At 41.5% G+C, this 14,090-nt stretch overlaps 1 protein-coding gene across 3 annotated transcripts in view; it reads right to left on the minus strand.

The window, feature by feature from the left end:
* usp10 (ubiquitin specific peptidase 10) overlaps window positions 1-14,090 on the minus strand; it is a 33,757-nt gene that overhangs the window by 17,485 nt on the left and 2,182 nt on the right. For 2 of the 3 annotated variants that reach the window (XM_017700693.2, XM_017700694.2), the window contains exons 2-6: window positions 7,191-7,259; window positions 6,787-6,832; window positions 6,426-6,485; window positions 4,286-5,485; window positions 218-309 (exon numbers count right to left, since the gene is read on the minus strand). In XM_017700693.2, the coding sequence (XP_017556182.1) occupies window positions 218-309; window positions 4,286-5,485; window positions 6,426-6,485; window positions 6,787-6,832; window positions 7,191-7,259 (1,467 nt within the window). The remainder of the gene's footprint in view (window positions 1-217; window positions 310-4,285; window positions 5,486-6,425; window positions 6,486-6,786; window positions 6,833-7,190; window positions 7,260-14,090) is intronic. The other variant, XM_017700695.2, reaches the window with a different exon arrangement.

Here is a 14,090-nt window from a genome sequence, read left to right on the forward strand (position 1 = left end):
TGGGTAAACAAGTGACTGAGGAACCACTCCCGTTTCCTCACATAAATGTCGTTCCACAGTCAAAACTAGAGACAAATTTGTATCTGGCTATTTGTCTTAGTTTAAAAAGTTGTCGGCCAATTTAAAAATCTTTAAAAAAAAAAAAAAAAAACAAGCTTAACTAACTTCTGCTGCTTAAGAATGACCTGCAAAATCGTGGGGGTAGTGAAAAGGATACAGCATTGATATAGCACCAATTTCCCTTGTTGACCAATCCTCTTGGTTGCAAAGACACTGGTTTGTGTATTAACTTCACATTCTCAATAAGTTCTGGGGGAAAATAAGAGAAAAGATTATATAAAAAGAGCAGAACACGGGCTGAGACATCCCATTAGTCTCTGCTGGCATCACCTAGCTGACACACATGAGGCTGGTACAGATATACTGAAGACACTGTGCCATTCCACGCCTAGAAAAGGAAGCTGTGACGGCAATTTGGATCTCATGAGTTTAAATTTTTAACATTAATTACATTAAAACACTGAACAAATATTGCATTCTGTACATACAAAACTTGAAAAGAAACTTAAATAAATAAACATTGTTGAAGCTCTGCTCCTTTCACAAGCAGAACCCTCTGAAGAACTAAGTCACAGCAGAGAAATCTTCTACTTTGAGAGGAACCTATAAATAATAATCTCGTCCTTATGGGATCTCCCCCAGGCCCACCAAAAGAGGCCTCACAGTAAAAGCATCATGAACAGAAACTAAACACTATTCCCCACTAGCACTAAAAGTATGTAAAACATTGTTCCAACCAAGGTCACATCTACCGCTCTGGAAAAACAACTAACATGACATAAATAACAGAGCAGATCGGCAAAAGGACGGAAAATTCCACTTGAAGCCAGGATGACAAAACAAGAGTGACATCCTTTACTTCCTAGAAGCTTGCAAACTTATCTTTTCCACATGCTACATTTGCTCACAGCCAAAATGATTGAGAGAGTAAGCCACATGCACTCACATTCAAACAAAACACAAAGACACAAAGAATATGTTGGGATGGAAGAAAATCTCAAACACGATTTACTCAGGATCAGAACCCGCTCTCATCATTTAAAATACAGGGAAGCTGCAATCATTTTTTTTCTTCAGACCACAACAAATCTCTTACATAACATTCTATTGTTATGACACACAGAGGGGCTCAGTTAATAAAACCCATTTTTTGACTTTAGTACACTTACAGAAAACCACATCCGAGATCTGAACACACAAATATTGCCAACATTAATTTAGAGAGGGGAAAGAAAAAAAACAAACAAACAAAAAAAAAAACAAACCGCAATTTACACCACACACAAATTTAGATCAGCTGCTACATAAGCCTAAGGGAGAACAGGACAAAATTAGGACTTAGAATTGTTTCTTGATTAGTTAACAGAAAGCACTAGAAAGCCAATTTTGGCTTAAAAAAAAAATAAATTAAAAAAAAATTAAAAAAAAAAAAGTACTGACGAGCAATTAACATTGAACATTATGTCCTTCACCCTTTTGTCCCTGGATGAAATACATCAGTGGTATGCGGTAAAGAATGTACAAATACTTTTATTTCCCACAGTACTATTATGGTATCTATATTTTTCACTTAAAACTTTACTTTTACTCGCTACATTTAAAAAGAGAATTGTTTAGCTTTACCTACTATTTACTTTCTCTATTTAACTACATCACCCCTGATGTAGAGTGTTAGGAACAGGCAAAGAGTCTGATGTCATGACATTGCAGGATATTAGCACGTTTTGTGTGTGTGTGTTTTCCAGGTCTGAAAACTGGAGAAAAAAAAAATCTGAAAACCCTGGCCTTACCTTAAAAGATTTATTTGACCTGGTGTTCAGTATTAACTGCAGAAATAAAAGTCCCCCCCCCCCCCCTAGTAGAGATTCCAACAACATTCATCTCTAATTCTTGTAAGGTAAACCAAACACTTCAACATGTTTGTGTTCTTTAGATTTATGGGTTTTTGTGGAAGATGCATGCAGCTCTACAGGGAGATTCACTTGAAAGAGGCCCCAAATATTCTGTAATAACTCTCTCTAGGACAAAGCAATCTGAACGAAATGGTAAACAGATCACGTTCAGCATTGCATGTAATGCAATCGATTACACATACATGAAGGTATGTAGTGTATTTTTTTTTGGTTCAGATTGCTTCATCCTAACGTGAGTTACAGCAGAATATACAGGGCCTCTTTTGAGTGAATCTTCCTGTAGTATAAACCATTATGTACACCCAGTTTCATGCATGTGTACCTTTAACTCTCAGTAGAAAGATATTAAATTATAATATATTCTTATATAATGTAATTAGAAATGATTTTGAAAGAAATGCTTTTACTTTACTGTAAGTACATCAAGAAACGGGTACTTTTATACTTGAACTTGAAGGAAAAAAAAAAAATCAGATACTTCAACTTGAGTATTTTGTTGCTGAATTAGTAGTACTTTTTCTTAAATTAAATACAAACAGTGACTTCTGTACTTCTGACTGACTCGGCATCAGGGAGGAAGGCATCGCGAAACAATCGTTTCTAGATTTCGGCAAACACGTCACTGGCTGAGAGACTTCCCCTCCTCCTCCCCTCTGCTTTGACATCATGAAAGTCTATATTTCGAGTCAAGTACGAGCAAGAATCTGCAACAATGATCTGGAAAACCGAGTGTTGCACAATTTTATGATTTCCTCCCTCAGGAAAACTGTTTAGGGAATTTGCTCCAGCCAAGAGATATTTGTGACTTGGCTGTTATGACGATGATGTAGCAACACAGACATTATTTGATTTCAACAAACATGTTACTGCCTGACTGATTTCCTCCAACTCTCCCTTCAGATTCATGGGGCTCTGACAGCATAAGGCCAGAAAATGCTGTGCTGTGTTTACTATGATAATACAAAGCCACACAATAGCATCCATACTGCTTTTCCAGCCTCATACAGTTTTTGCAGAAAATGTAACAGCAAGTTTTCACTGCGAGTGTGAGCTCACTGGATTGTAGAGGTGCCTGATACCTTGCTGTAAACCTACTCACCCGCTGGTCATGCTAAAATCTTCTCTTTCTGTTTAACAACTCATGGTGGACTGTATTTGCTCAAAGAAAACACATACACTTTCAAAAAGAGGTTTATGAAGTAAACACACTCCAGGACAAATGTTTTGGTTAACAGTGCCCCTGTGCTTGAAGCATGAGAACTGCCTCTTGAAGAGAGAAAAGTTATTTACTGCTGCCACCTCATGGCCAGAACAACACAGCACATTTTATAGCACTCAATTTTGTGATCTTATATGAATGGCTAAAATAGTAACAGGCCTAGTTTGTGTAGCTACTTACCTTGTTTCCAATTAACAAGCATGAATACAAATTCTACAGAATGAGATGTGGTGTATACTCTGGCCCATAATTAGGCTACAGCCTGCATAATGACGGATAATGTTTACTCCATCAGTGGTGTGTGCAATTCAGTGTTTGTCTAAAGAAACCAGAACAAATCTGATGAAAAATAACTACACATTAACTAGGTTAACATAACAGGAGTGGACTATATGATTAAGGTCCTATTCAGCTTAACCTAACCTCACGTTAACTCAATTGTCCTATTTTCTATTTGAGATTTTAACATGTAAATGCTTAGATCTCTCCACTGACTCAGCATGGCTCAGCATTTGAACAAAATATTCAATTGTGATTTTCTGACTAATCTTGCGTTTCATTAATAGAAAATAATTGTAATTAAAGTCCAGGCCTGTTATTTTGAACGAGACAGCCGGTATATCCACTTTTTCTGGCGTGAGGCTTGAATGCTGAACGTAGCGTGCCAGACCATCAGTTAGCTGTGTCTGTTACGACAAGAGAACGTTACTATAAAAGTATATTATCAGCAATGACTGCAACTTACTGATTTGAAAATTTCACTCTTTCAAATTGCGATTTCAATATAAAAGTATAACTTGACATTCTCCTTCCATTTTGGTATTAAATATGTTCAATATCAAAACAATTAAGTGATAAAAGGGCTCAAATTTCTTGACAGATGCACCCTGTTCAATATACAGTACTGTCTAAAATTGATTTCAATAGAAGGAAAATGAAACGCAGACATTGTTATACAGCAAGAAAACAGTATATAGATAGACTGAAGTCTTGGGTCAGCCCAGGTTGTTAGACTGAGAGCTTAGACCATTGTATACATGTAAACATAATTATTGAGTACAATTCATGATACCCTATTGTGTAGATACCATACCTGCCAATTTAGGGGCCATTGGATCCTCAGAGACAGGAACAGGGCCCTCTCGCACTTCACAAAGCTTCTCAGGCAGCTCAACGGTAGCCGGGGACACAGCAACAACAGTGGAAATATTTTTCACCTCCACATAGGCCTGAGGGCCTCCAGGCAGAGGCTTGGAGTTGTGGAAGAGGCTGGCCCAGGATTTCGGGGGGTTGGCCACAGACACTGCAGCTGGAGCAGGCAAAGACGCCTGCTCGGTCACAGGCTGAGCCTCGGAGTCTGAAGGGGGTGAGGCCAGAGCGGAACGTGTCTCAGATGAATCCTGGAATCTGTCTACCGTTTCGTCAGCTGGGGCTGCTTCTGGCAGCCCGTTAGCCTGGCCTGAGCCCTCGGGCTGATCCTCGTCAGTAGTAGCAGGTGCAGTGGTGGCCACAGCAGCAGGAGGTGGAGAGGGGGAGTTCGGGCAGGGGCTTTTCCCTCCCCTGCCCTGCAGTTCGGGGCTCTCTAAAGCCAGGGGGTCCATGTGCTGCGCTGCAGTCCTGGCCCCCTCTGCCAGCCCACTGCTTTGAGAGGAGGAAGAGGAAGATGACGAGGAGGCCGCAGCGTGACCGTCCGACAAAGAGGCAGCTCCACTCGTCAAGTCCAAAGAAGATTGATCAGGGCTAATGCAAGTCCTCTGATTAGAGGGAGGGGCAGCCCGAGCTGTGGATGGGGCAGAAGTGAGAGGGGTGGCAGGGGCCAAGTTGGCCCCTGACAGCACCTCGCCAACCATGTCCTCCGAAGCCAGAGCCGGAGCACTGAGCGCATGTCCGTTAACTAGCCCAGAGGCCGCCACTCCGTCCACAGCTCCACCGCTGCTGTTGCTGGAGCCCTCTAGGTAGTTGTAGTATCCTGGCGGTCGTTTTTTCTTTTTTTTCCTCTCCCGCTGGCCCAGGCTGCTGGATACCCCGTCCAGATCGGAGCTGGCCTGGTGGCTGTCCAGGACAGAAGCCTCAGAGTCAGCACAGTCCACAGAACTGAAGTCTGTGCCATCTGGAATGTCAGCAATGGGTGTGGCTGCAGGAAGGGTCTTCTGAGCTGACTGGCAGCCCAGGATGAACTCAGGAGCCTGGGGGTTCAGAGTGCTGGACACTTTGTACAAAGGGTCTTTCATGGACACTGGCTCTGAGCTCATCACCTCATCAACGCCAAACTCAATGTGTTGGTAGTCTTCTCCTGCAGATGGCACACCACATTTAGCACAAGCAATCTATAAAAAAACTAATGATTCAACCAACATTTACAAAGGGCTATTTTATGCTTTTTAAACATGTGCAAAGTGCTAAACAGCAAGAAATTACTTCCACATATCTGAGCAATAAAAATCCTATTAAGCATAAACAAATTTACCATACACCCAAAAATATATTCCAGGTTAACAATATATATTGCCCCATTACCCCAAGGATGAGGTCAGTCTCATTACATAAGTGACTGCTGTGCTGTGATGCAAGGATATGAAGCAGTAATAGACAGTTTGAAATGGAATCTAAAAACAGTGTTAATCAACATTACTCAGAAGAAAATGCTCAGTTATAAATATGATGACCAATAACCAGCTCCAAGCCACCAAAAAGGCATCATGGAGAAAGAAGGAAAAAATAAATAAAAGAACAGGGTTACTGGGTTCTGTGTAGTGATTCAATCATGTCCATAATTTGCTAGGTTCTCTGTTAGTATTAATTTAACAGGGTTCATTCCAAGAGAGCTGGGAGGACAGAGTCATTAAGAGACGGTATATCTGACAAAAACAAGATTGTTACTTTAAATGGTTTAGGTTAGAACTCCCCAAGGACTGCGGAAGCAGTTTTCATCCAACCCATTTGGTAAGTGAGGGGGGGTATTAGCAGGGAATGTCCAAAAGTAATAATTACCACTGTAAAACCTGGAAAATCAACTCCAAGCCTGCTGTGCAGATGCATTTATATGCCAGAGAGAAGTGTGTCGGCATCTAAGCATGCAAAGCTTCACAGATTATCAAACAGGCAGAAATGAGAGGGAAGGGTTTGAGGCTGACAAAAGAGAAAGTTTAGAAAGCAATCTGTTTTAGAACCGGCTTAAGTTCTGCAGCGTAAACAAGAGGAATAAGGCACTGTGCGTCGGACCCACAACTCACCGCAAACCTGCCGTCTCACTGATTCCGTAATGTAAGGCACAGCAGGAGGGCAGTAACCTCCTAAATAATTAATACAAATCAAGGTAAATATCAACAGTAATGAGAGGCCATTGTATTTTTACTTTGTTTTGTTGTCACTTTGTAGTTCAGGTTTAGGCTCAAATCAGGACAGAAAAGTAGAGGAGGTTCTTTGAACCGGTCAGGGACTATGATGCAAGAGGACCAGGCTCGGTAGACAAGATTGTTTAACTATCTCAGGATGCTGAATAATCCCAAATAAGCGTGAGGTGTGTGGGATTATCACCACGTTTGCTGGAGGGGATCACCACTGACTAAATACGGAAATTAAGCAACGTCTTACCTGAGTTATGACTGATACAGGAGACTTTATCATTGAAGGGGGGAAGCTGTTCATTTAGGAAGAAGAAAAAAAAAAAAGAAAATTATACTCAAGGCCAGTAAAACGATCAATACAACACCCATAATTATCAAACTATTACCCAAGGTGCATCATAGCTTTTACAACATGCACTTTGGAGCAAAAGGTTGCAAGATCATTTCAACATTAATCATGATATTCAAAGAAAATAGAAATATTACACGTAGTGCATTATCTTGGCCAAATCCAAAGCTAGTTGACCAGAACTGTTCCAAATTTACTAAGACAGTGCTGTGAATACTTATGAGATGAATGTATAACATTCATAAACAAGAAATATGAACTTGCTTTCAAAACTTAATGTAAGCTTTACTCATTAATTTTACCTCAACATAACAGCGAGGAGTCACAAAGAACTGATTGAACTCATCCGGGCTGAACTCCCCAAAGATGTACTGTGAAAATAAACATAGAAGAATTTCATTGAAGCAACTAACTTTGGAATACATTAATCTCGAGTTTCAAACATACTGAAGTTAACACCCACCCACTAGGTAAATGTGAGGAAGAAACAACACTGGTGAGTGCAGCTCTGTAAATATAGCCTACGTCCGAACAAAGGAAACAACTTGAGCCGTCATCTCACACTTAATTTATCTAAAGAACAAAGTGTTGAGCAGTTACTGGATTTCATGTGGTCAGCTTTAGTGTATAGACAATTATAAATAAGAACAGGGACTGGAACACACTACACTATACACACACACACACACACACACAAGGTTTCTCAACCTGTGGGCTGTGGACCACCAGTGGGCCGCAATGCACCCTCTAGTGGTCCGTGGGCCTGAACTTGGGGGGAGGCAGCAGATTGTAGGGAGCCGGTAGAGACGTATTAACAAAAACCCAGCAGTGCTAATTAAACATCATCAGTTTGCAACAATGCAGCCGCCAGAGTTCCTCATAGAGTTTCTCCTAATCATCTTGTTCAGTACAGACCTCAGTGCTCCATTTTGATGTGAGCAAAACCTCCACCTGCATTCGGGTCTGAAGGAAAAAAAAAAAAAAAAAACACACAACAGTTGAAACCCACAGGTCTCTGTCTGCTTCCAGCCAAACTCTGTTCGGTTCACTGCAGGTGGGACGCGTTTTATGATGAAATTTCATCAGTAGAGCCAACTGTACCATCAGCATAATCTGCCGGTTTTAACATCTGAACCTGATAAAAACAACAGACGAGCCATAAAATAATAACGAAGAGCTGTGAATCATTTCTGGCTGAGCATCAGTGACCTGAGTGTTCAGACTCCAACTCATAACCTAATGACAAAGAAGCAGAGATCAAATAGGTTCATTATTATTGCTGATCGCAGCAACACTGATCCAAAAGCATGAACGGAGAGAAGTTTATTTCAAATAAGGCGCTAAAACCCTTAAACTAAAGAGACTCCAGACCAAACAGTGACTCCTGGGGGAGCGACAAAAGTATTTATAGCAAAATCACAATGGACTGGAATGGAAGTTATGCTGCTATGCTTTATAGTTATAAACAAGGTGGGCCTTGGGGTGAAAAATCTAGAGAACCCCTACAATAATACCCTGGAAAATATTTGTATGTATATTTTTGGTGTAAAAGTACAGGAGGCAGTGGATAGGGTAGGGCAAGATGGAGGCAGATGATCCGCTGTGGCGACCCCACAAGGGAGCAGCCGAAAGAAGAAGATGATATTTGTATGTTTGTGTGTGTGTGTGTGTGTGTGTGTGTGTGTGTGTGTGTGTGTGTGTGTATGTATGTATATATATATATATATATATATATATAAAAAACACACAGTATCTCACAAAAGTGAGTACACAACTCACATTTCTACAGATTTCATTATATCTTTTGATGGGATGACACTATAGAAATGAAACTTTGATATAGTCAGTGTACTGCTTGTATAGCAGTACAGATTTACTGTCCTCTGAAAAAAACTGGACACAGCCATTAATGTCTAAATAGAGGACAACACAAGGGAATCAATCTCACAGTGAACATCTCCAAATTGTGGCCAATTGTGTCGTCGTCCCTCCCTGGTGTCATGTGATTCTATCTATCTATCTTGTTTGATGTCTGTGTTACAGAGCACAAAATAAATGAGAACTGTAGTTCTCTGTGGCTGAGTGTACAGGCATCAAAATGCACTGCAACAACTATGTGTGAAGACCTCTTTCAATCTTGCACACAGTTTTATGGGCTGGCACAGGAGCACAAGACCACGAACAGGAAAGACAGTAAACAAATTTATTTAAAAACACCAGAAAGTGGTCAGCACCACCTCTACTAAAACATGAGCTCAGGTAAAGTTGACTTTGAAATCTAGAAGGAGTTTATCAGTTTGGGTTAAAGTTAAGAACAAGCTGAAAAATGATGAGTCACGTTGCATTAGCATGGCCATACGGCTCCCACATAACCCGCTTCGCAGGGGAGAGATCAGAAGAACTTGACTCATTCACTTCTGCCAATGTGCAACAACGTGAGGGAGAATTTCAAACTGCCGTGCAGGAACAGAAAACATTAACGTACCTATATTTTACAGCCTGAAACATTTGTCTGTTGACAGTTCTCAATGCCACAAAAAAAAACAATTAATGAAAAATAATAAATAAAGAACTGGCTCAAAAGCCGGTTGACCCTGTAACAGACTCACGCCCTGCTCACCCTGCGGAGGCTCATAGATTTGCCGTAACAGACTACTCTTCATACATTTACATAACAGTGCATTTGTTTTAACAGCTGTACATGGAGATTTGTGATTTTTATGCCTTAACATACTTCACATGCTGTGCCTGTGTACACAATGTTCAAATGCCACCTGACCACGACCACGATCAAGCAGACTAAAGAGCTTCAAAACACGTCACTACAGCTCACTTTCAAAATCCTACTGGCTCACACTGAGCTTAAGCCCAGGTATCTCAGGCCCCTCTCATTTGATCCCAGCGCTGAAGACATGTATGTATACACACACACACACACACACACACACACAGCTCGAAAAAATAAAGGGAACATTCAAATAACATCCTAGATCTGAATGAATGAAATATTTTCACTGAATACTTTGTTCTGTACAAAGTTGAATGTGCTGACAACAAAATCATCAATGGAAATCAAATTTATTAACCAATGGAGGCCTGGATTTGGAGTCACACACAAAATTAAAGTGGAAAAACACACTACAGGCTGATCCAACTTTGATGTAATGTCCTTAAAACAACTCAAAATGAGGCTCTGTATTGTGTGTGGCCTCCACGTGCCTGTATGACCTCCCTACAACGCCTGGGCATGCTCCTGATGAGGTGGCGGATGGTCTCCTGAGGGATCTCCTCTCAGACCTGGACTAAAGCATCCGCCAACTCCTGGACAGTCTGTGGTGCAACGTGGCGTTGGTGGATGGAGCAAGACATGATGTCCCAGATGTGCTCAATCGGATTCAGGTCTGGGGAACGGGTGGGCCAGTCCATAGTTTCAATGCCTTCATCTTGCAGGAACTGCTGATACACTCCAGCCACATGAGGTCTAGCATTGTCCTGCATTAGTAGGAACCCAGGGCCAACCGCACCAGCATATGGTCTCACAAGGGGTCTGAGGATCTCATCTCGGTACCTAATGGCAGTCAGGCTACCTCTGGCGAGCACATGGAGGGCTGTGCGGCCCTCCAAAGAAATGCCACTCCACACCATTAGTGACCCACTGCCAAACCGGTCATGCTGAAGGGTATTGCAGGCAGCAGATCGCTCTGTCACGTCTGTCACATGTGCTCAGTGTGAACCTGCTTTCATCTGTGAAGAGCACAGGGCGCCAGTGTCGAATTTGCCAATCCTGGTGTTCTCTGGCAAATGCCAAGTGTCCTGCATGGTGTTGGGCTGTGAGCACGGTGCTGGGTTGTTGCCCTCCTACGGCCTCCTCCACGTCTCCTGGTGTACTGGCCTGTCTCCTGGTAGCGCCTCCAGCCTCTGGACACTACACTGACAGACACAGCAAACCTTCTTGCCACAGCCCGCATTGATGGGCCATCCTGGATGAGCTGCACTACCTGAGCCACTTGTGTGGGTTGTAGAGTCCGTCTCATACTACCACGAGTGTGAAAGCACCACCAACATTCAAAAGTGACCAAAACATCAGCCAGAAAGCATAGGTACTGAGAATTGGTCTGTGGTCCCCACCTGCAGAACCACTCCTTTATTGAGTGTGTCTTGCTAATTGCCAATAATTTCCACCTGTTGTCTATTCCATTTGCACAACAGCATGTGAAATTGATTGTCAATCAGTGTTGCTTCCTAAGTGGACAGTTTGACTTACCTGGAGTTATATTGTGTTCAAGTGTTCCCTTTATTTTTTGAGCGATAGATAGATAGATAGATAGATAGATAGATAGATAGATAGATAGATAGATAGATAGATAGATAGATAGATAGATAAAAACCTAGTATCTCGTAATGATAACTTTACAGGAGAAGGAAAAAACCTGCTTTACTTTAATGCAAGTCAAAGGAACTCCTTTTTAAGTTTTAAGTGATAGTTTTGATCCCACAACCGGGGAAATTCCATCTCCGCATTTAACCCATCCATGCAAGTGAAACACCACACACACACTAGGGGGCAGTGAGCACACTTGCCCGGAGTGGTGGGCAGCCCTATCCACGGCGCCCGGGGAGCAATTGGGGGTTAGGTGTCTTGCTCAAGGACACCTCAGTCATGGACTGTCGGAGCTGGGGATTGAACCGGCAACCTTCCGGTCACAGGGCCAGATCCCTAACCTCCAGCCCACGACTGCCCCTAACAGCCATTGCTGTTGGTCCATTCATCATGAACACAAAGAGCTATATATATATATATATATATATATATATATATATATATATATATATATATATATATATATATATATATATATATATATATATGTGTGTGTGTGTGTGTGTGTGTGTGTGTGTGTGTGTGTATATATATATATATATATATATAAATAATTTATATGCTCTAAAACGTTAGGACCCTCTTGCCATCCATACACCTACAAGATCTATTCAGGACCCATGACTAAGTAAAAATATTCCAAAATATTGTTTTGTTTTCCAAAACCCTTTTCTTTGAGTACATAACTACTGCAAATGTTAGATCCCACACTGTTCATGTTGAAATTAGGTGAATAATTTTCTCGTGTTTAAGCTGGTCACACCAAGCCTTTCCAACCTTTGCCCGTCTGAGCATGGTGACCCCACTCTCCTGCAGCTAACCTGCTTTCCCCTAGCAGGCTATAATTAACTTAATCCCAATAGCACTAACAGTGTAACAAAGTCTCCTGTGCACCTAGACAGCACTTTGAGAACACAATCCCTTCTGAAGTGCTCCATTAGCCTGAGTGACTTGAAGCAAATCTGCATTCAACACAATGAAAAGAAGGCATAAGATTTTGGCTTTTGTCGCAAATAACAAAACCTAAGATCACCCAAGAGCGTAAATCAGTTACTAGAAGAACATACACAACTCCTGAAAATGAAACGCAAATCAGGCTCTGCGAACGTAAAGATAAATCCACCCCTCGCATTTGACGCTGGCCACGTGAAAAGGGAGTCAGAGAGAAAAAGAAAGTGCCGCTCAAGCACATGTAACTCTATGCGACTGACCATTGCTGAAACGGCACTACAAGTGACAAACAGTGAGCCGTAATCCGACGGCCTCTGGGCGGCTAATACAATCACAACAGAAAGAATGTCCCTTTGCTCCTTTCTGCAGGCGTGCCACACGTACCACACTAAGCTCTCCCTCGCTGGTCATTTGGAGAGGGGATTACCACAAATTAGCCATCTGTATTATTTCAACATGCTGTGGTGACGACACACTCGTGCACGCACACACACACACACTTTAGTCAATGAGAGACACGACCAGGGGCAAGGTTCACACAATACCGTATTTACATATTTAGCAAAGACATCCACATTTCCATGCAACGACAAAGCGTAAACAAGTTCTGCAGAACGAGCACTGAAGGGTGAGATGGAATGTTAAAAACCCATACAGACACACAAAGTGAGCAAAACACCTCTATGCTGATGGGGTACAGAGAGAGGAGTGACTCCACTGGATTTTCAGGTTATGACACAATCATCCCTTACTGATTAAAAAAAAGGGTAGCTAGCAATCATTATCTATGGTCATACATGGCTCCTTCACCCAAACACCTTTAACTGATGCATCTTAATGCTGTCCTGGCAGGCAGGTCTCATAGCACAGAAAAGAGAGTGTATAGTATTAAAACAACTTAATATACTGCATTCAACAATATATATATTTTTGGAATGTGTGCTGGTTCAGACCAAATATGCCTCCAGCAAACAAACAGAAACTGTTGTAGTTGTGTAAAAAAAAAAACCCTTTCTTTCACAATATGCAAACCTGACTCCTTAACAATTCTAAGACAAATAAAAAAAAAACACCACAAATTTAGGATGGTGCACAATTAAAAATGAATTTTTAAAGAATTATTATAAAGAATTATACTGCAGTAATGTCTAATTTAATGCCTAAACAGGAGCTACACTGATTTCCTTAATGTTACCCTTGTCCCCAGAACAATCTGTGGGTGCAGAAATGCCCCCCCTTCAGTGATTCAGTGCCAGTCATTTTGCCCTTTCAATCATTAGTCAAACAGAAATATAATTTCGTTTTTGTCTTCATCTGCCCTCCCCAGGGGGAGAAAAAGGAGCTTCAGTGTGCAGTTTCCACACCCATTTAAGTGTTTCCCTAACTTCCTTTTTCAGTCTGCTGCTTTATTCAAGGAACCCACCTCCCTCCTGCTCATGTGACACAAACAGTCCAACGTTGCCCCATCCCTGCTTGAAATGGACTGCCAACTAAAACGGTCACGAACTGTTAGACACACAACCTCAACCGGCTTGGAACAGAGCTAAAGCACTTAACGCATCGCAAAACAATCTTCCAAACAGAAGACACATGCATTTCACACATTCAACTGGGTGAAGCAGACACTATTGTTTATACAACATGGAATTGCAGGGACATCAGGGATTTTTCTTCTCTGAACAGTCGCTCTATCCAGCTCCAGATATAAATTGTAGTCAAAGTAAAATGAGTAGACATTTTGCAAACAAGGCCAATTCAGGCAAACTGTAAATTAGTGGCATTATTTGCCTAAAATATTGCATTATATGTCTATGCTGTGTGATAATGATGCTAGCTAGCACAGATAAAAAATACCTCAATAAAACAGCAA

Source organism: Pygocentrus nattereri, chromosome 15 (assembly GCF_015220715.1).
Source record: "Pygocentrus nattereri isolate fPygNat1 chromosome 15, fPygNat1.pri, whole genome shotgun sequence".
Lineage (NCBI taxonomy): Eukaryota > Metazoa > Chordata > Actinopteri > Characiformes > Serrasalmidae > Pygocentrus > Pygocentrus nattereri.